This window comes from Lasioglossum baleicum, chromosome 10, assembly GCF_051020765.1.
Source record: "Lasioglossum baleicum chromosome 10, iyLasBale1, whole genome shotgun sequence".
Taxonomy (NCBI): domain Eukaryota; kingdom Metazoa; phylum Arthropoda; class Insecta; order Hymenoptera; family Halictidae; genus Lasioglossum; species Lasioglossum baleicum.
The window spans coordinates 14,980,517-15,003,125 of record NC_134938.1 but is presented as its reverse complement, the minus strand read 5'-3'; the positions used below and the strand labels follow the sequence as shown (position 1 = coordinate 15,003,125).

The following is a 22,609-nucleotide window of genomic DNA, read 5'->3' as shown; positions in this document are numbered from 1 at the left end:
GGTACTATTGTCCTAACCATCATATCATTTGTTTAAATGTTATTTGCGGCATTGTTAACGAGCTATTAATGAAAAGCACCTTAACAAAGCCGCGGAGAATATTTTGGCATAGGATATCAGGAATCACCTGAATCACCCCTTTCAAAGAAATACAGTAAAGAGTGGTCCGCCGTCCGAGAGTTAACCTCGAAAAATTAGTCATATAGTACGCATCTTTTATCGTCGACATAAATACATTGTTTTATTCGTATAACGGTTGGTCAAATACGTTTCAAATATTTAACCAGTCTTTGTCGTTAATTTTTTTCGTAAATATAAGGATTTAAACCTTCAGCATATCTGTATTATTTTTCAAACGAGTTCGGACGCATCACGTGGAAAATGCATAAATAGTCAATTGTTTCTGTCGTGTACGCCGTATCTAATTTGTTTTGTACTATATTTGATATTTATTATTTATTTATTGTCCGGGATAAATTCATGTAAAATATTATCTTAAGTACTATGGTTATAAGGGAAACGGAACTTTCCATGAAACCTGCGAAACCCGTGGACATCCTGACGATAATACATTCGACAATGTTTTCGAATTAACACAGTCTGAAATTTCAATCTTGAAATTATGAAAACATTCGAAATACGCAATCTATTTTGATAGACATATTGTAATTTTACATTAGATTAGAAGCATGCGAAGAGGATATACTGGGATATACCTTTATTTAGTGTAATGGAGAGTTACTAATAGCGTGAACATTTTTTATGCGTTCGACCTTTTATTTAATTTCGCATTATGTGTAGATTTATTTTTAAAAAATCTGAATTTCATTCTACGTTTCACATTTTTAATGAATATTACTCGGTAACTTGTATATTTTGTATGCACAGGCAATAATCTATTTAATGGCAACAAATTAAAAGTTATCTACATGACAAATCAACTCGAGAATACTTACAATCTTTTGTACAAGCAAGACATTTTTGGTTCCAGAGGCCTCGCTACATGGTGAACAAAATTTTCCTCACTCGAACCATGCAATTAAAGTAATTTCAATGACCATGATCATTCAGGGTACCTAAGGGTCGTGACACAGAAAACAGCAGTATTACACACATCATTTATTTTATTCGTAACAGAGATCAAAATGATTGAAAACCATTATTCGCTGTTTAATAGTACACCTTTTACTTTGGTAAATAAAAATGTTGATTGACCAAGTCGTTAAAACGTTGACAAATTTTGCCTTGGACTAAAAGTCCTTAAAAGCTTCCATTTTTAATCGTTCTAATTTGATTTCGTTAATGATGCCCAAAATATTCTGTTTTAAATAGAACCGTTTTCAAATATTATACATACACATGTATATGTATAATTTCATTAAAGAGAAATGGAAAAATTTAATTCGCTATGTGATGCACCCCTTTAGAACTAAACAATTTTTTTAACAGTTTCAAACATTTTTCCTTACCTCGAAAATGGTAAGAGTTATTAAAATGTCGTATCTTGGGTATATGTGAAAAAATGTATGTACTCAGTTTGCTCTAAAAGTATCCCAGCTAAAATTAAGATTTTGTCTTATTATAGAACAGGGGTTGGCAAACTTCTTTTGGAAAGGGCCAGAACGTAAAATTTTTAAGCTAGGAGGCTGGGTAGCAAGCTCGAAGATATTTACATGGGTAGCTAATTCTACTCATAGAGCAACGAAAACAACCAAGTTCAAAATTTCTTTATTAGGAAGTGATATTTTTACATAATGTTTTTTATTTTACGTAATTTGATTTATTTTTTCGTGTCCATTAACCTCGTGGGCCTGATTAAAAACAGGCGGCAGACTGTATTTAGTTTGCCGATCCCTGTTATAGAATATTTATGTATTTCGTTACGAACAATTCCAAATTATTTGCTTCTGAAGAATACACTATATGCGTATATTGATTAAATACATGTAGAAATCACTCCCTTACTAGACTGGCAGAGATAATGTACGTCAAACTCTTGTTTTATAATTTTCATGCAATGGGTGTAGCAGAAAAGCTCTACTATACCCTCTAAGATCAATTTACTGCACAGTGGCAGACAAAAGAAAGTTTAATTAGTAATGTATACAATAAATACCGCAATTGTTGCAAATTGAAATTTTATTTTAAGCTATAAGAGTTGAACAATGTGAAATTTTTTAACGAATGCAAGTTAAGAAATATTTTCACTTTATCTTTTCTAATTATTATCTTTCTATTGAAATGCATATGTACCCAATATGGAACACTTTGTATTTATCAGACAATGACTCAGAATGTTTCTTTTATAAGGGCAATTACAAAAATGACAATAATGGTGAAAAATGGGTCCAATGCATTTCCTTTTCATTATTTTTCCGTTTTCATTAGAGTGTCGAAGAATGTGGTATTCACTTCAGGTGTATCATTCACATGCCTGAGTTGTACGAAATATAAAAATTAAGTGAATGTAATATATTAGTTGAAGAAATAGAAGATATTTGTTTCTTCATTCATTGTACTTAAATCAAATATATTAATTTTGGCATGTTTGACGCAGGTTTCATTGAAAAAGCATGCCTCTATTTTTGGCAAACTTTTAAAATCAAGTGTCCCATATTAGGTGCAGTTGTCATAAGTCAAAGGTTGTTCCTAGTGTGTGTATAATCATCATGTGCAGTATATTTTTTGAATAATTCATAATATAAGTTATCGAAATACATTGTATTGTATATATTATATATGTAGAAATTTCTGTTATAGTTAAGTGGATTTTTAGAGCAAACAGTGTACCTACAGCAATATTTTAATCCTTCGTAATTAATTTATAAGCAATACACATTTAATTATCTGGCAATATATTTACTATTGTTAAAATAAGTTTTAATACATCATATTCGCACCTATGATTTGACTAAATAAGCAAGAAAAATCTTACTATAAACTCATAGTTGGTATATAATATCATATAAGGGAAACGATTGAAATTTTTGCAATGCATTAAATATGTATAGTGCCTTTGAATAAGTAATGAAATGTTTGCATTTTGCAGTATGATATAGCATAAATTTGCCAAGTCGATTAATTCGTATAAAGTACGTTTTGTATTTCTGCTTGGAAATCATGTAGACACAAAGTGCCTTATGAGTATTATTGGAAAATAAATTGTTTTACTTCAAAGTCAAACTCATCCTTTGTATGAACAATTAATATATACGTGGATCAAAACGATTGACATGTAGTAATAATTAATATACAAACAGATGAGATAGTTTTGAAATTGTAAGTGTAAAGTTAATCAGTCTTCATTAACCTTCCGATAATTGAGAGTAAAACCGATAGTATTTAAATAGTATTTGACCTTATCTAATTCACGAACAAAATGTATTCACGTGTACATATATATACAGGTGCCTGACTAAATAGATTTTGAATTACAAATATATATTACAATTGTATATGTGTGTCAAATTTACACGATGCAATATTTTTCAACGCGAAAAATTCTTCTAACCATATTGTTCGGTGAAAAGTCTGGGTCAAAAAACATAATACAAACATAAGTCGAAAACGTAGAGTAAACCAACAAAAAATTGGGCAAAAATATTTGATTCTACATTTTCTACTTATTTTCGCACATATAGAACCACTGGTAGTATTGTATTGTATTATGCAGAATTCCCTGTATTATTGAATTTATGTGAATTGAATTTAAATAGAAATTTTACTTTTCTTCACGGAAGACTGGACTTCGATAAAATATAATATACTCGTACATATTATACAGAATTCACTTTAGTAGTCTGATTTTCTGTGGTTAATTTTCTATAAATACATTCTGTATAATCGGAACTGTTTTGAGGATATGCGGTGCTGTGTAAGTCAATATCATGTAAATCGAAACTACTACATTATTCTCAAAAATAAAGAGTAACATATAAATACAGAATTGAACTGAGAAATCTATTCTTATCAACAACAAAATCACATCAAATGAAATCATGTAGGTTTTTCCTCGAAATAAAAGAACCGATGAGAACGTGAAATAATTAAATTGCATACTCCATATTTTCTTCATACAATGTATAAATATATGTAAAGTGTTACAAACAATATCAGAATCTAATGAAGACACATATATCGACTTCACTTTTCTTGTAAATTAAATGATTAAGAGGGGCTAATAAAAATATTACATAGTATGAAATGAAAATGTTAGAATGAAATGAAAATCTAAGTTAAATATATACCCCGACAGCACAGTCTGCCCGAGCCCACCGCCGGACCCAGCTAGCCGAGCCCCAGCCCGACACGTTACGGGCTAACGCAATGCTTGGCTCAGCGTTGAGACCAAATCAGGACGATTTAGCCTGGCCCCTGTGCACAAAAGGGCGCGATTTTCACCTGCCGGGGGCTCGAGCCCAGAGCCTGACGGCCGGGCTGGGATTCAGCCTGTTTTTGAGAGGGCAGCATGGTATCACACTAATGTGGCCAATCAGTGCTTCGATTGGGCCCAACTTTTCTCGCGCATGCGCGACACAGGGCGGGTCGCATCAATGTGGCAGTACTTTGCAAATGCGTAGCAGTCTCCCTTGTTACCGACAAAAGTATAATAAGTTAATAAATAAGACCTTTGAGGGCGATTGCTGCCTAGATTGACCTTTATCTGGCGTTTTTGACTACTGAAAAAACCCGTGTTTGTATTATCACGCAATGAGAACGCGAATCCCGCACCCTTGCAATCTTGCAAATCGGCTGAATCCTAGCCCGGCCGGCAGGCCCTGGGCTCGAGCCCTCGGCAGGCGGAAAACGCGCCCTTTTGTGCACAGGGGCCAGGCTGAAACCGAGCCGGTGTGCCGTCGGGGTATATGTATTACATTTTGTTGGGACAATTTTTTTGGAGGGAAAATATATTTAGGCCCTCAACATTTTTAAATAGAAAGTATATATACTTACTCTATAGTATGTACTGATTTCTTGTTATTGTGATAACTCTCACTAAACTGAATAGTATTTGATTGAACCATTTTTTATTATTACACAATTATAACATAGTTGCAGAGTGTTGCAGAGTTATGGTGACCGCGCCGAACGTAAATAGAAAAGGACACGGAAACGGAAGTACGGAACAAGTGGTGAGATATTGTGCAAGATTTCTCTCGCTTGCGCGTTCAAATTTTCAAAACAGTAACAGCGCCTTCAAAATTCAAAACAGTACAGTACAGTAACGTATACGTATATGACTGGTATATGACGTATATTTGTAATGTTATTTAGTTCGTGGCAGTTCATGGTGTATTATTTTGTGGCAGAATATTTGATAATACTGAGAACATACATGCTTTCAGAATGTGCCGACCTTTCTTGTGTTTCAAAATGCATTGTCTTATCTAGAATAACTATTTAAATTGTAATTCAATAATTGACAGAACGTAACATAACCTAAAAATCTCTACCAAATATATTTTATGTAAATAGACGTCACATATTTATAGTGCAGCATTATGATAGATGCTAAGAAGAAAATAATACAACAATTCAATACCGAATTGGGCTCCGATCTGAAAGGATTCGAAAGAATATACGAGTTTCATCAAAGTCTTAATGTACAGAAAAATGAAATCGAAAAATCGGTAAATATGGATAAGTGTTTTTCTAATTTTACGAATTTTATATTCATTTAAGTTTAAGAATTCTTGACAGGATCGAATTATTTTTTAGTTATCGATGGCATCGTCTGAAGCTCCCTCAAAAGTGAAAGTAGTAATAGAAACTGTTGAGAGAATAGGCGTTGAATTTGAACAATTAGAAAAATCTTCTGTAGAATTCAGAAATGACATACAAAAAGCAATGCAGGAAACTGACAAAAGTATAGACATGCAAAGAATTATTAATACAATAAGTCACTTGGATAAGTCTCTAGCATACTTGAGTTTCATAAAACACGTTGAAAATATCAGGTAAACTTTCATTCAGTGCAAAGTACCTTACAATGAATGATTCAATCAATTCTATTTTTTATTTTTCGAGTAAACGTTAGTTTTACATATATAGATAAATAACACACAAATAATGACAAATAACCATAATCAACGCAACTACAGTTGAAATACGAGCTCTGACTCGCATTGTTTACCTTTGTTCCAGAGTACCACGACTAAGGTTCGTGTTTCTTATTTTTAATTTAACACATTGATCGCCCAGTGTAATTCAGCTAAGTTTCCAGCGGGGCCCAAATCCAACCGTCGGTACGCAGAACGAAAGTAGAGCGATAAGCGGGAATTCATGTTGTATATCCTACATTTAATATCCTATTTTTAATTAACTCGAACAAGAAGAGCGTCACCCATACTTGGGTGACGGGGCTCCCACGGAAACATACCCGTCACCCAGATATGGGTGACGTGGCGACCAACGTGTTAAATTATGTTTTCAATTACGGAATTTAGTGATGTAAGAAAATTACAGGACAAGTCATTTCTGAAAATAATATTGCACAAGTTTGATCTGTTTAGCTATTTTTCTCATGAATTGTTCATCCATTTTTATGAGAACTCGTGTATGTAATTTAAGGATCAAAATAGGGGATACATAGATTGAATCATACGTTACAAGACATTTTTTATACTTCATAATTTCATATAATTCCAAGAGATTTTCTTTTAGTGACAAAATTCAAATATCATTAGCAGCTGGCGATGACGAATCAACTATTTCATTGTATACAAATCTTACAGATATTAGTTGCCAATTGCAATTATCATCCTGTCATCATCTTGTGAATTATGTAAGAGAAACACTTCACTTTTGGCACAACCTCATAAAGGATAAACTGTCTAAGTACATTTTCTTATACTACATATATTTTTAAATTTATGTATTATCTATGTTAAACATATAATACTTTAATACTATAATTGAATGATATTAACATGTGAAATTTTCAGGGAATACAATGACATATTGAAAGCATTAAAGTGGCCGTTTTGTAGCAACAATACAAACTCATTGATCCCACCCATGGCAGAGACTTTAACCAAGTTTAAAATACTTACGGAATATTTATTGCATTTACAATTACCGTATCCTTCTATTAAACATATAGGGAGAGCCATCGAAAACAGGCCACCTGAATAACTTGGTTGCTGTTGGTCACGGAAAGACAAAACTTTGCACGGTTTCAAAGTAAAACATTTTCCTTTGCAGTTGGCCTTCAACGATCTTGAATGACCTTGAATCGTTGGCCACTGTACGCGTCTCAAAACGTCCTATTAGATACTACATAGAAAAGTATATCATTTTAATTTAAAAATCGGAGTTGACCTTCATATGTCCTCTACAAAAACACTGTTAACATGGAATTATGCCACCCTCGGAACTACATAAGTTTTGTCTGACAAATTTTCTTCTATCACCAACAGCAATTGAGTTATATAGTATTTATGTATCGTTTTAAAGATGTTATATTTTCAAAAGATACATATATAAGTCCTTAATATAATATTGCAGAGAAGAATCTGTTAAGCCAGTTGTAACTTCAGTGTTGCTAACAGATTTTGTACCAGTGAGTTTGCCAATTTCACTGTTAGTACGGCCTCTGAGACAAAGATTTATATATCACTTCACAGGTGCTAAATTGACGAACCGTCAAGACAAGCCTGAATGGTTTTTTACTCAAATATTAACGTGGATTAAAAATCACATTCAATGGGTCCAGAAACATGTTCAACCAGTAGCCAATTCGATAGGTTTTAGTCATGTAGATGTGAAGGTATACAAAAATAATAGATAAGTACTGAAATATAATGAAAACTGTGTACATATGTAAACGATGTAATTGCAATAGGTAGAATTTATGCAGACGTTGGTTCAATTAGCTGTTGAAAAACTTCATTCGGAATTAGCAATAGTACAGTATGATGACGTTCTGTTTGCACACTTGGTGGATGAGGCTTTAGGTTTCGAAAGAGAATTGAGAGAAACATTATTTTATCCGCCAACACAACCAGCCACTGTTTTTGTTCTTACCCAAGCTCATGTTTTCGTAAAGTGGATTAATATGGAGAAAAAATGTAAGAACGTGAAATATCCTTTAATGTTTATGTTTAAATATTATATGTAATGTACTGTGTGTAACTATATTAACAAAATATTAGATGCCACTGAGAAAATGGATGCAATTTTAAGTTCAAGTACAGCTTGGGATAAATTATCAAATTCTGACACAGACGATATGAAAGTAACCGAATGTGCAGATGCTTTCCTCACTCTTCTTACAACAATTTCCGATAGATACAAACATTTACCTCAACCAGGTCACAGGTACGCACAAGAAAAAAGTTTATAGCAAAATTGAGAAGATAAAATTCGAAATTGTTGAAAAATTTTAACGGTTCGTTTATTGAAATCATTAAGGGAAGAAATAACATTCGATTCAGTTTCAAACACTCCTTATCCTGCTTTGATTATGTACTTCATCATTTTGCAATTATATATTGTCTGAAGTGTGTAATATGTTATTGATTGTATTAATTAGAAATTAGAGATTATTATATAAAATATTGTAGTGTTATATATCAAGTAGCCGAATGTTTTGCATAACAATATTCTTATTAAGCGTGTAACTTGCAGATTACAGTTTTTGGAGCTACAACTTGAATTAATTGATGACTGGAGAATACGACTACTTCAATTATTACATGAAACTAACGAAGATCCTTTAATATCCCTCATGCCGTGTATTCTTAATACTTTACACTATGTTGCAACCGTTCTAGAAGAATGGGGTGTTACAGTGGTAAGTGTCTTAGAAACGATCGAATATTTTTATATTACATATTAATAATTTCATTGTTTGCAGCATTTCCTGCAACTGTATTTTTTTAAGAAACAATTTGAAGCAGTTGAATCTGCTACGTTAGAAGGAGGTGATTTTGACAAAACTATAGGTGATGTGGAAGGTTCTGTGTTTGATGAAGCCATTGCTCTTTTAAAAAGATTAGAAAAGGAATTAATTAATGAAATTAGCGATGCTGTAGCTTTAGATGTGAAAGCCAAAAGCAGACCTTATAGGACAGACAAGCAAGTATTATATATTTTAATAAAAATTGCAATAGCAACTATTTCAAATTTTCATGGCAACTATGCATCCCAGTAAGCAATTCTCTATGAATTTGCCAGCAAATAAAATAATTATGAATAAATATATAGGTGGTTTGCCATGCAGTCTACCAAAGAAGTTGTTTCTTTGTCAGTTACTCCGAGTGGCTATTCCATGTTCCAAGAATTAGCTACACAACTTAATCAGTTGTATAATACACTCGCATTGCCACTATTTAATCAGGCTTGGAAAAACTTAGCCTTACAATTTGATCAAGTAAGAATCTTAACTCAAAGCTAATATTAGATATGGTATTTAATCTAAGGTAATTGTATTTTTATAGTTTCTTTTAGAAGAAGTGGTTTTGGTAAATCATTTCAACACAGGAGGAGCTGAACAAGTAGAATATGATATTACTAGGAATTTGTTCCCATTATTTGGCTTATATATCAATAAGCCAGAATCATATTTCCCATTGTAAGTAATAAATATATCTATTTTCGTACATTAGATTAATTCATTAACCAATTAATACAGTCACTTGCAGAATTGATCACACACATTTTAAATCGTAATAACTTTTTTATAAATCGACCAAAGCTAAAGAAAATTTTGGAATCGCCAAAAACATAACAAATTTAGATCTTAGACTCTAACAGTAGTTAATACATTTTTATTATTAGGTATGAGAGGATTTGTTATACGTATATCAAATATAATAGGTCTAAAGTAAATAATCAGGTGTAAAATGTCTCGTGAAACATTTTTTTTTATATATAAAATCATAATACTTTTATTCACGGAATGTTTCGAACAATTACTACATAAAAAAAAATAATTATCTACTACATAGTAAAATATTTTTGCATTTTTCATGTTGTATTTTTTAAAACGGTGAAGCTATAGGAAAATACATTTTTTTGTACTATTATATTGTAACTTATGTTATCTTTATCAAGTCCCTCTTTACGTGAGATTTTACTACTTAAAATAATAAATATGCTTTCAAAAGTACCGTTGTGCGAAGGTAATGATTCAGTGGATTTTATTTACTTATTTTTCGAAGGGGCGTTGCGTTATTTTACATCTGTTTCATACTAAACGCTTTTTTTTAACAGCACATAGAATAAATTATAAAAAAGATTGATTTACTGTAACGATTATTGCCGTATCTATCCGAGATAATTATTATTTTTAATTGCTACATCGTTAAGTACTAATTTCCTACATAAATATTGCTTATAAGTAGGCATTCATTTTTTAATTTACATATATCATTTTGCTCTATTGTTTAGTATAACAAAATTATAAAGTTTTGTACAGAAATGCCTAGGTGTCTGACGATTTGCTATGCAGGGTTTCCCACGCAACTGGAACAGGCTGTATCTCCTAAACGATTGGAAATAGAACAAACAAACAATGGTATTACTACAATAACTTGCCAACAAATAAGGTTAGGGCATAAGTATGATAAAACTTTTATGTAGGGCGCAGAAACCTGTTTCTAATGATTTTAAAATATGTCTATAACCTTCTATGTTTCTCCTATTTCCAAAGTTTAAGAGATGCAACCTATTCCAGTTGCGTGGGACACTCTACTCGGTGTACTATCATTTATTTGTCTTAATTTTAGACTACGATTACTTGAGCTTCTTCGCTGTTATCATTTCTTCCAGCTCACCTATATGAGCCGTTTAATGCAAAAATGGTGCAAGTCAAAACAATAAATCATTGGATAATGAGAAATTACATACAAGTTCTAGAAAACACAATAATATCGAAGGATATTACAATTGTTTAATTTAACCAAACAGACAAATATTAACTTACACCACTTTCTTTTCACAATCCTTGCGATTGCATATGTAGAAGATAGAATTGGTTCGGACGTCAAACCAGTAAAATTAGATTTTGTCAAGATTGAAAATATGTTCAAACATTTCGAGCCGAAATAAAACTTAGAAATTTTCTAACTCTGTTGTAACATGGTCGATTGAGAATACGTTTATTGATCATCTATTATTGCACACTATATCTAATGTATTCTAAATCGTGTAAATTGTATTCCAGGATCAAAGAGGCATGTATTTTATTAAATATTCTATTGGGCTCAGCGATGTTACTATTGGAGGCTCTCAATAGCAATAATGAAACTTCGCAAAGAGAGATATTGGCGGATATTGGTGTTCACAAAATATCTCCTAAACTAGCTTTAAAAGTGCTCGGAACAAGAACTGATATTGCTTATCTATAAGGTGACTTTCTCTTTTAATATTATAAAAATATTACACGTATATGTAAACAGTAATTAATGAATGCGAATTCATTTGTAAATAAAAATTTACAATTCTTACTTGGGTTTCTTTACTGTTCACATGATTTATACGTAAGGATTCAACAGATTAATGTGATACCGCCATTATCTGCACCTAATAAGAGTAATCGATTAAGAGGAAGAATCGCCATTGTAGTAAGAAGTCCTTTGAAAGTGTCGGACTTTAATTTTGACGACGAAAAAGCAGCTGTTGTTTCGATAGATGTAAAAACTCCGACACGATTCGCTGTTGTTCCTATAACAAGTTCTTGCTCGTAAGTGGACATACAATGAACCGGTTCGGTGGCTCCCCTAAAAAATAAAAAGTGTTTATTAAGATACACAAATAGCTGCACGCAGTTATGCATCTTACAGAGAACGAAAAAACACGTCATAAAATACAATAGCGAAAAGTTTCTAAAAGTTGGTGACTCTGCCTAAGGTATATGGAACATTACAGATTATAATTATACTCACTTCATATGAAATTTCAATTTTCCATCGATTGCACTCCATACTGCAATAGTCTCATCTAGCGAGGAACTAACTATAGTGGTTTCATTTATCGTCTCTAGTTGCAATATCTAAATAAATGTTAATACCAGTTTTATTTTACGATGTGGTTTTGATGAAATTGTATAGAATTGTATCGAATAATGGACAAGTATATCTTGTAGTTGTGGAAACTCATTTTAGGGGATTAAGTCGCTCATTAAAAATGACCATTTTCGAGGTCAGCTCAAGGTCAAATGAATAAAGTTTCACCAAACTCACTTAGCTCAACTTACTTCACACTCGTGTCCCTTCCAAGATGCAATAATAAGACCGGTTCGAGTGTCCAAAATTGTTAGAAATCCTGATGCTTGACCTAAAGCTACCCAGTAACCGCTCGGTGCTACTGCAATGCATCGAATTAGACCTGTTGGATTCACAGATACCTAAAAGAACAATCACTCACAATTTAGAAAGCATACACATCTAACGTAATTGTTTTTAACACCTTTGATTGATCGTACCTTCATTTCGTTGACATATTGAAACGTTCTACAATCGATTACTCTGAGTGTAATATCAGTTGTTCCCACGAGCAAAGTTGTACATGGAGAAGGACTTGCTACTAATGTATTTACAGGTACTGGTCGAGAGTTTTCTGGACATCCAAGGAGAGATCCCATAAAAGGATCCCAACAATGTATTGTGCCATCGCAAGTGACAACGTATCTCAACGATTCTAAGAACGTAAGAGCAAGAATAGATTTCTTATGTCCTGTATAAGTGTATTGGCAGGGCGAAACTGTATTTCCATCACCCTATAAATATAATATGTCCGTTAAAAATCTATTATTTGTTAGTTTAGACGTCAAATCAAGTGGCTGTTTAAGCCACAATCAGATAGGAGGTACAAGTATTATGATTTGGGATGGTACCGGATATCGCGGAGTAACAGAACATCAAAGTTTTTGGTAAACCAATCAAATAGTAGAATAAATATTGGAAAAAAGAGGAAGAAAGAATGTGCATGACATGCAAGAGACAACTGGGGAAACTAAAACATCTGGCAGAGGAATGTGAAGGTGTAGATAGAATAAATATATAAGTATCGAAAAGATAGTACAAGATAAAAGAGTGGGAGAAATAGTAGACTGGCAATATTTGATGTAAGGTACATATTAGGATAGATTACCATCGATTGTAAGTCATAAGTACATCACCTGACTTCTTAAACTCCATAATTTCACAGTTTTATCTCTTCCACCGCTTATAAAACTGTTCTCGTTATCCAACACATATAAACATCGGATACTGTTAGTGTGTCCACTAAACGTTTGAAGCTTTATTTGCTTTATATTAAACGTCACGTCTTTGTCCGATCTTCCGATTTCATGTTCCCAGTATGCTAACCAATTCCCTCGTAATTGTCTTCCATTATATGAGGAGGTAGCTTCTCGATTACCCGTGTTTTCGGTTGTTGCAAAATCTCCAACGTTGTTCTTCTGTATTGCGAATCTATTACCTACTACTGATATATTTCCAAAATTTGAGATTTCTTTGTGGACCCCTCCTGTAGTTTCTGTCGCGTTATAATCAGTATTGCATGAGGTGTTGAATTTGGTATCATCTTCAAAAAAAAAAGAAGAAACTAATGGCATACAGTTGATTCAGTTTACCACTTGAACTACTTGTAAATTATTTGTTATATGCAAAAATGGTTCAAATGAAAGTTGGTACGTATTACATACCAACATTTGATGTAGTTAGTTTGATGTCTTGTTCGTATTTCTGGCATAAGTGATGTATATATCCGTAGTTTTTGAGTATTTGTTCCATTATCTCGCTATCGATACATTTGTAAAACAGCATATAAGTTTTATGGGCAAATTCTATTGTAAATACAGCTTTTAATTCTTCGAATGCCTAAAATTCATGCAACGTTCATTACAAACTATAAACCTTCGTTCATATAATGAAATAATTAGTAAATCAAGTTTGATTTAAATTTGAATGTACTTTATTTTTCTGATAATCTGATATATCGATGTTTTCTATGACCGGTGGAGAATAAGAATCAGCAACGTCCGAGTTGAAGTTCGACTGAAATCCACGAGTGTCTTTATTCTCATCGTTCACGCCTTTTGCCCTGATAAATATAATATTATTTGTATTACATTTTTATATATAATATTATTGAGAACGTAATAAAATATAGATAATATAAAGTTACCTAAAGAACTCGTTTATCGTTTTCTGATTAATTTCACTTTTAAAATTTGCCACAACATTCGGATTAAATGATTTTTCGAAAGCTAAGAAAAATCGTTGAATAGGAACAGCTAGATGATTTTTTATAACAACACTACCTAATCGCAAGCTAAACATAAATATAATCTCTAGACACTTTTCTGCCAGTACGGAGCGTGCAACTACACCGTTAGGGAATGTAAACTTTGTAGACGACAATATACGAACTGTAGGGTATAGTATTGCTTTAACTATTGGTTCCTATAAACAAACATGAATTTTTTACTAAACTTGCACAGTTATAGGTGTAGCGGCTACATTAAATAATCTTACGTGAAGGCAATCCATTAAAGTTGCATCGTTAAGGTACGACGTAATATGATTTAGAAGAGTTAAGCATGAAATAAGTCCTCCTTCTAAGTTTTGCGTTAGTTTCCTTTTACAGAGGGCTATCAACTCGACCATATGCGCAAAATACTGTAGTACTATAATTTGTTCCCCATGTAAACCTATGAACATGGTAAGTTGTTGTTACGATATACTTTGTGAATACAAAACATTTATGTGACATACGAACACAAGTAGCTTTACCTGCAATGGCTGTAAGACACTCCAAAACCTTTACAGCATTTCGATCGCCAACTAAAACTTTCTTGCTCCAAGTTATACCTTGCGTAGTTAATACATTGTCATCGATCACCGTTAAATTTTCCTCTCCTGTGTAACATAACGCAAGCATCCTTAATAAATTTCGCGATAAATATCTAGCGGTAAGAACAGGACCGAGTCGATGCGATAACCAGATAATAGATCCTGCGCTCATCTCTGAAGTTGTACATTCGTTCGATGTAGATTTTTGGTAAATGTTATCTATGTGGACATCTTTATGCATCGATGTATCAGATTTAATATCATCTTGTAATACAACAGGATTTTGTACTTCCACGTTATAAATCTCATCGAAATTATTCACAGAGTCAACGAATCCACCGTAAGAATCATTGTATATATAATCTTCGTTAGAAGTTTTACTTCCTACGTTGCATCCGATATTATTAAATTCTATCGCTAATTTATTTCGAGAATTAGATGGTTTCGGTATGGGAATTGTCGGTGATTTAATTGATACGAGAGGTGAAACTTTATTTCCATCTTCGTTCGCATCATCATTGAGATTCAAATTCAAGTCTATATGTAAGTCAATATCATATGTTCCGCCAGAGTTTATGGGAACCCAAGATTGATCTTCCGTGTCCATAGTAAATACTTCTGAAACGTGAAATTAGAAACTATGATAGTTATTCTATAAATAAGTTACAGATTGTGCAGTCCATTATTTAAAAACTAAAACAGCTAATATTGCACTTAATGTTCAAAAACATATTTCATGTTAATTACCTTGAACATCATTATCAGTTGCATTCGCATTGTGAGTATAATCTGTTGTTACAGGTCCAGGTGATAAAGAAATATGTTCTGAACCTGCAGACGAGTCTTCGTCTAAAGGTGATAAGATTCCTTCCCCGTCGTTAGAAATTTCATTTAAATCACAGCTTCTGTAAAAAGTGGAAAACCAATAACGTTAGAACATTTCATTTATACTCATTTTATAATACACTCCTCAAAAGAATTAAGGGATCACTTGTGCGAACCCGAAAAATTGCTCTCAGTTTACGCGATCATAACTCCGTCAAAAATTGCTGTATCGATATCGTTAAACAATGGTTTGAAAGCCTGAAACCTCTGTGTGATCCCTTAATTCTTTTGAGGAGTGTATATAGCTTACTTAAGATTGCCAGTCTTGTGAGTGTGTGTCAAAGATCCCTGTACATAATCTCTGTATCCTCCAACGGCTTCCACAAGAGGCGTAATAAAATTGTCTAGATACCGTCGTAGTCCCATTCTTACAATGAGCTTCAACAAAAAATTTCTATGATATAAACGTGTAGTTCTAAATTTTGCAACCAATCCAGAAGGTAGTACATCAGCGTATAACGAATTATCCATGAAAGAACCATTTTCGTATAACTTCATAATCGAGGCGAGGAATGTCTCTGCGGTATCTTTGGGACCTAATGCCCTAGAAAATTATAATTATGAAAGGAAAACGAATATAGAATATCGAAAATTGAATAGACAGCGGATTTTATTTGATTTATTATTATTTATAAATTGGCATTTATAAACCTATTAAATATATTACGAGAAAAAACAAATTTCTATTTCACTGCAGGTTGTTGCAATTTAGGTAAAAAATTTTGATTTTGCATAAAGATCCACTGTCTAATGATGAAGTATAATAGCATGTGCATACCTAGCAATAGGATCAAACAAATACCAAGCAGCTAAAACAGCACTGTAAGATTCTTCCATTACTTGCTGTATATGTGGCATTATTAGTTCTAAAGCTTCTCTTGCAATTCCAATATGAGACAATAGGTGTTCTAATTCTCTCGCGATTGCTTTCACTTTACATTCGCTAATTTTACAGAGAAATCTCGTCCTTGTTTTAATGGTGAAATCCACATCATCCTCGGACTTTATTATAAAATTTAACTCGCGTACTAGACTGTTATATTCTTGTAACATTTCTACAATATTGAATAAATATTTGTAATATTTTGAAAATGGTAACAAACTCCCGAAAAGCAGTGGTTGCAAAAATTGGTGAGCAGATGGTGGTGGTAGGCCCATGTTAGTAATCGTTGGATAACGAAAAGGTATATCCGTTACCTGGAAAGTTTTATCTAATAAGTCGTACTTGTTTTCGTGCTGTTAAAAACAAAGATGTATTGTTGTATAATTTTAAGAAATAGTAATAACAATAACAATAATACGTTTTTCTAAGTAATGAATTGACATTTACCTTAAACATTAAATTCAATAAATAAGTATTCATTTGAAATTATGTTGGGGGGGGATCAAATACGTATATTTTAAGCAATTAATGTGAGATTCATCATAATAAATTTGAATTGTAATTTAAATTAGTACTTACGTCTGTACTATCAGCATTGTAAGTTTTTGGTATAATATCAACTTGCAGCAATAAAGCCACTGCATTTCTTACGCATTTCGGTAAACTGTCAGCCGACGTTCTTAAAGTATTCAAACACACGTTGAGTCTTTTTAAAAATGATACTTTCTCCACGTTCCATGTTGCTCGAAATTTGTTGGATAAAAATATCTCCACGATTAAGCAACCAAGTATTTGTTGTTCTTTAATGCGTCCACTAGCCACGATTTGTTTATAATTAATGCACGATTCATGCAACTCAATTTCTGGCTTATAAACTTGAGAGCTCACTTTATTCATAAATGTATGCATGGTTTCCACTTGAGTAATGGCTGCAACCGGATTGTAGTCTTTGGGGAAGACAATTGTTTGATTCGTGGATTTATCTTGTTTGATAACATCTTCGGTAGAAAGTAAAGAACCTCGAGAACGGCTTAACAATCGACTTAAAACCAAAGGTGATGATTTAGACGTATTTAATATCGAAATAGGTAATTCTTCTTCTTCAAACCCAGAGCTATGACCTTCGTCGTCGCTACCCCTATTCCCATACTGATCATTTCCTAGTAAATATTGTATAATTAGTGAAAATGGAAATAAAGATACTGAAATCGATATTATCCAAATTTACAAACGTACTGTGTTTATTGATTACGAAAGATGATCGTAAGCGAGGTGGAATTTTACACCAGTAAGGCGATGGGATAATTTTTTGGGGATGTGGTTGTGTAAAAAGTTGAACGATTCCAGAATTGGTTAAACCTGTATGATTGTCAACGAGCTGTAAGCAAACGTTTTTTGATTTGACTGCAGCCGAACCAGATAATCTGTCAATTGGGGAAACAAATATTATTAATTCGATCCTTATCAAACGATGTAATTTCTTTGCACTATGTCACGGTTTTTCCAGCAATTGAAATATGCTGTAGTTCATACATTAATTATCTTCGAAATTGTATAAAAGGTACAGGCCATAAAAGTTTACCATTTTGGCCGAATTTTACAAAAACTACCTACACAAAGTAATTTATTTCGCGGTTATTATTCAAGATACAAACATTTTCTATCAACATTATCTATTTAAATAATTCGTCATTGTATACGCAAATGTAATTTTTAATGCAAAAACATTTTCGTACTGCTTTGACCCCCGGTTCAAGTGTGAAAAAATTAAAAGTCTGAGACATAGTGCAAAAAAAATGATCTGTTTCAAAAAATAATCTATACATACTTATAACCGAATGTTAAATCTATCCAATGATGTAATCTTTCAGATACGTAAAAACTTTCCAAAGCTTCTCTATGCTTTTCTATAAAATCTTCTGGCGATGTTGCCCAAGCAGGAATTTCCAAGTCAGGCAAATCTTCATGAATAGACTGTAAACGAAAAAATGTTGAAAAAGAAACAAGGTAAGAATATTTCGTATCGATTTATTTGAATACTCTTCATCTTACCTTAAAAACACTGGGGTCAGAAAAAAATTGTGGTATACATTCGTCTGGACTCCAATCATGCAGTCTTTGTATAGATGCAGGGTATTCTCCTGGAACCCATTGCGGTCGTACATTTTTACATAAAACAGATTTATTGTAACGACGTGAGAGATAGACGTAATATGTTATTTCAGATAACACGTCTGAAACATGATGACCTACCTAAGAGTATTAACATAAAATTGTTAAGAATGGAATAATTGTATTAGATGATTGCATAAGTCCGTGCCCGATTTGGAAATAATCTTTACTCATGAAAATACATACTTCCACAGATTGCGAGTCAAACGTTAAATCCAACTGCCTATCACCTTTGTTTAATCGAAACTTCGATTTGGTTAAATCTCTCCAATTACCACCACATCTCGATGTAAAATCTGTGACCCAAGGCATAACATGATGGCAACTCGGATCGCCATACCTTCTGCCAGCCATATTATTCAATGCAGTTAAATAATCGTAATTACTAATGCCATTGTAGATCCACATTTCACATAATCTTTCTATGCTTTCATTCGTTCCAAATTTTGGATTTCCCTGTAGCATAGTATTCGACGAAATCACGTCGACATTTCTTTTGTATCCACTGAAATTTTTCCATTTCGTTTCATGACTGGTGGAAACTTTGTTAAGTTGATTTTCCGGTTTTATATAAATATTATCACTTAATTTTGGCAACACCTGTGAATAAAATCTAAGGGAGCTGTTACAATTTCAAAGAAGACCAAACTGACGAACAATGTTTGGAAAAGAGCATTTAAATACTCACCTGAATGGTGAAATTATCCATAAGTAATATGTCACTAAGAGTAACTTCACCTAAAACTAGCCCACGATCATGTAAATCTTTGTACAATTGTAAAAGTTGATATATTAGAAACAATGATTTTCCATGACTTGTACTTAAAGCAGCAGGACTATACATCACACACCTTGCGAACATTAAAATATAATATTAGTTATTCAATTATACCTAGACTGCGGATCTTTATGCGTTTATGGCTTCTGAAAATTTTCAAAACAGCATAGAATACAAAATTCGACGGAGTTTAGTAGAATTTTTATTTATTTCAGTTCTGCAAAGGCTACCACCACCGGAAATAAGATTCTATTTTATTCCACTCTCTAAAAATTCGTATACAAAAATTGCAAATTGCATAAACACATCCGCAGTCTAATTATAACATTAGTATGTGGTCCACAATGAATTGAAATATATTATCTCACTTACTCACGAAGAGAATATTCTGCAGTGTGCTCATGTAATATTATAAAAGCAGTTGCAGTTTCAACAGCGAATAGTGTTGGAAGAAGATTACAATGTGCTTCGGTTGTCACGCCAGGTAACACAGATAAAACTAATCCATTTTGAATTTGTATTAAACTACAGCCATACATTCTTTGTAGTACCTCTTGCATGATTGATGTATCGCTTACATTAGCTGTTATATTACACTGGTCCTTGTGTTCTACGCAGTTCCATGGATCTGTTTACACGTGTAGGTATATATTAATAGATTCATCATTACAGACCGCGGATTTTATGCATTTATGACAAAAATGGGTACATACAATTTAAAACAGTGGACATATTAAACAGATCTAAGACCACCAGTGTATTAGTTTCACCTTAACAAGATAATTAAAAGAAGAGAGCAATTTATATATGGCTCCTGTATCTTGCAATCAATGCAGATGTTTTTTATTTTGCATAAAGATCCGCAGTCTATTCGTCACAGATATTTCAATATATTATTAATAGACAGCAGATCTTTATGCAAAATAAAAATTGTCTACCTAAATTGCAACAAACTGGAATGAAATAAATATTTATTTTCCTTCTTAATATGTTTAATAGATTGAAAATAATGTATTTTTAAATTTTTCTAATGGTTTTACTGTTTCAAATTACCTCTACTCATTTTTGTTGTAAATGCATCAATCAGCTGTCTAATTATTAATCAATTAGTTGTATAAATTCAAGGTACATACTATAATATTTCTTGTAGCATTCTTTCCATAAATTCCTATAATTTGTTTCTACAACGTAATGTAATAATTGTGAGAATGTTAAATCAGATTGAGTATTTCTGTTTGTTGAAAGCCTTCCTCGTAGAAGTGGAATTGCACATTTCTGCTCTTTCTCGTAAACCTGATAATCATATACATATTTACACCGTTGCAATTCGTAAAACATAATTATTATTTTGAATTTTTCTATTACTCGAATTGTTAAGTGTCCTTATCCAAACCAAAAAGAAATTACATAATACATAAATAAATCGGGTCACATGGAAGTCACCGACACGGTTTTCACCGACAACATTTCAGCAACTCCAAATTTGACCGACAACGATTTTGGCCAACAACGAATTTGATCCACAACGACTTGAGACACAGTATGATAATATTGTACAATAATACTGTATGATAATACATATGATAATAATACTGTATGATAATACAGTCGTCTTAAGTTATTGTGGATCAAATTCGTTATCGGTCAAAATCGTTGTCGATCAAATTCGTTGTCGGCCAAATCTGGAGTCGGAGAAAACTGTGTCGGGGAAATTTGTGTCGGTGATTTCCATGGGTCCCAAATAAATCATCGACAGTGGGAAATACTAATAAATGGACTGCGGATTTTATGCATTTATGATCCAAATGGCGACGCACAATTTAAAGCAAAGATTTAATATATTAGTTTCAGTTTAATAAGATAATTAAATGATGAAAAAAATGTTTTATTTGGCACCTGTGTCTTGTAAACAACGCAAACATTTTTTATTTTGCATAAAGATCCGCAGTCTACTAATAAAGCAAATGCAATGAAACCGCAAGTAATATACTTTAATATGGTCTGGTATATAATTGAGTAGATAAAAAAATATATATATATCAACGTACTTTGATATACACTCTAATCCAATTAGGACCTAATTCCTCGAGCGTCGGATGTGCTGCAATTTCATCTTCAGTTAATCTGTCATGATTAATAAATGAAATTGGACCTACAGTATGTAAACTAGTTAACCAGTTTTTATGAACAGTTAAACAAATTCTTTCGTCCGTTGCTTTCATATACTTTGCTGGCACAAGCAAATCCTTTCGTATCATATCCATTTTCCACCTTTTTATTATACACTTGCAGAACAATAACCTCGAATGCAATGACACTTGAAATATATTTCGAAACACTCGTCATTTAGAATTTTTACATTATTTCTACGTAAAATATAATTATACTAAGTTACACAATGTTATCTCTTAAATTTGTACGTATGTTCTTATCAGTTCTTATCCGAACTGTTTATTTTCAATTGTGGGTGACATGTATCTATTTGGCCAGCAAACAGCTGACGATAGACGCCATATTTGTATTAGCTTCTGTAATCTTATTTGCAGTGCAGGTAAATACATATACAAGGTGTCCCAAAATTCCTGCACATCCCGGAAATGGGAGGCTCCCAGAGGTTCCTGAGACCATTTGAAGCGACATTTTCCTTTGCAAAAATGTTATCCGCGGCTTTGTTTAGGAGTTATTGACCTAAATAGACGCGAGTTGGCACAGTCGGCCAATAGACAGTTGGCGCGCAATTGGCGCGTTAAAATTTTTTTTGTTGCAAAGAAAAAAGTAAGGGACATCATGATTTTTAACTTTTTTATCTGCGCCTATAATGAAAATTAAAAACATGCCGTTTGCAGATCTAACAAAAATATCAAAAAAGTAAAGTTATGTACATGCATCAGTTGATGGATAAAAAAGGTATAGGCATTGGAAAACATAAGAATCCTTGAATCTTGAGCTTACGATTGATCTAAATCGCAATTTCTCACAATCTTTACCATTATAATTATTTATGATGAAACAGAAAATTCCGCGTAAAAAAGTATTGACCTTCGTATATTATAAATCTAATAGTTAACGAGATATCATCGAAATAATTTT

At 32.7% G+C, this 22,609-nt stretch overlaps 2 protein-coding genes and 1 long non-coding RNA gene across 10 annotated transcripts; 1 reads left to right on the top strand and 2 right to left on the bottom strand.

Annotated features, from left to right (window-relative positions):
• Positions 1-462: 462 nt before the first annotated feature.
• Positions 463-5,488, bottom strand: LOC143213165 (uncharacterized). Of its 2 annotated transcripts, none has more exons than XR_013009889.1 (3): positions 4,954-5,488; positions 717-1,076; positions 463-600 (listed from the first exon to the last, which is right to left on the bottom strand). It is a non-coding gene; the product is annotated as an uncharacterized LOC143213165 (long non-coding RNA). The 2 variants fall into 2 exon arrangements; XR_013009890.1 differs by lacking the exon at positions 463-600 and having other exon boundaries at positions 755-896; positions 957-1,076; positions 4,954-5,285.
• Rint1 (RAD50 interactor 1) lies at positions 5,035-13,129 on the top strand. Of its 6 annotated transcripts, XR_013009887.1 has the most exons (16): positions 5,035-5,132; positions 5,493-5,630; positions 5,719-5,957; positions 6,664-6,837; positions 6,945-7,079; positions 7,507-7,768; positions 7,844-8,069; positions 8,154-8,319; positions 8,629-8,794; positions 8,858-9,078; positions 9,208-9,373; positions 9,441-9,574; positions 11,168-11,352; positions 11,499-11,853; positions 12,544-12,650; positions 12,769-13,129. XR_013009887.1 is itself a non-coding variant. In XM_076432768.1 (14 exons), the coding sequence occupies exons 1-13, from the start codon at positions 5,073-5,075 to the stop codon at positions 11,349-11,351; spliced, it is 2,271 nt and encodes a 756-aa protein (XP_076288883.1). In that variant the 5' UTR covers positions 5,035-5,072; the 3' UTR covers position 11,352; positions 12,544-12,742. The 6 variants fall into 6 exon arrangements, 2 of the variants coding, with proteins under 2 accessions (XP_076288883.1, XP_076288882.1); XR_013009885.1 differs by lacking the exon at positions 11,499-11,853; XR_013009886.1 differs by lacking the exon at positions 11,499-11,853 and having other exon boundaries at positions 12,764-13,129.
• Positions 11,492-22,458, bottom strand: Wdr81 (WD repeat domain 81). Of its 2 annotated transcripts, XM_076432765.1 has the most exons (22): positions 21,568-22,458; positions 20,653-20,812; positions 19,892-20,147; positions 19,430-19,592; positions 18,928-19,341; positions 18,622-18,822; positions 18,398-18,543; positions 17,806-17,993; positions 17,149-17,729; positions 16,465-16,883; positions 15,937-16,230; positions 15,549-15,706; positions 14,742-15,419; positions 14,484-14,659; positions 14,134-14,411; positions 13,920-14,049; positions 13,652-13,826; positions 13,124-13,530; positions 12,428-12,721; positions 12,200-12,349; positions 11,889-11,995; positions 11,492-11,723 (listed from the first exon to the last, which is right to left on the bottom strand). In XM_076432765.1, the coding sequence occupies exons 1-22, from the start codon at positions 21,781-21,783 to the stop codon at positions 11,492-11,494; spliced, it is 5,823 nt and encodes a 1,940-aa protein (XP_076288880.1). In that variant the 5' UTR covers positions 21,784-22,458. The 2 variants fall into 2 exon arrangements, with proteins under 2 accessions (XP_076288880.1, XP_076288881.1); XM_076432766.1 differs by lacking the exon at positions 11,492-11,723 and having other exon boundaries at positions 12,186-12,349.
• Between the last annotated feature and the right edge of the window lie 151 nt (positions 22,459-22,609).

Coding starts and splice junctions, on each gene's coding strand:
- Rint1 (XM_076432768.1), top strand. CDS start 5,073: ATGGTGACCGCGCCGAACGTAAATAGAAAAGGACACGGAAACGGAAGT. Junction 8,070..8,153: donor GATTAATATGGAGAAAAAAT/GTAAGAACGTGA, acceptor ACAAAATATTAG/ATGCCACTGAGAAAATGGAT. Junction 9,374..9,440: donor TAGCCTTACAATTTGATCAA/GTAAGAATCTTA, acceptor GTATTTTTATAG/TTTCTTTTAGAAGAAGTGGT.
- Wdr81 (XM_076432765.1), bottom strand. CDS start 21,783: ATGGATATGATACGAAAGGATTTGCTTGTGCCAGCAAAGTATATGAAA. Junction 19,342..19,429: donor TGGATAATTTCACCATTCAG/GTGAGTATTTAA, acceptor TTTTATTCACAG/GTGTTGCCAAAATTAAGTGA. Junction 14,412..14,483: donor CTTTAATGGATTGCCTTCAC/GTAAGATTATTT, acceptor GTTTGTTTATAG/GAACCAATAGTTAAAGCAAT.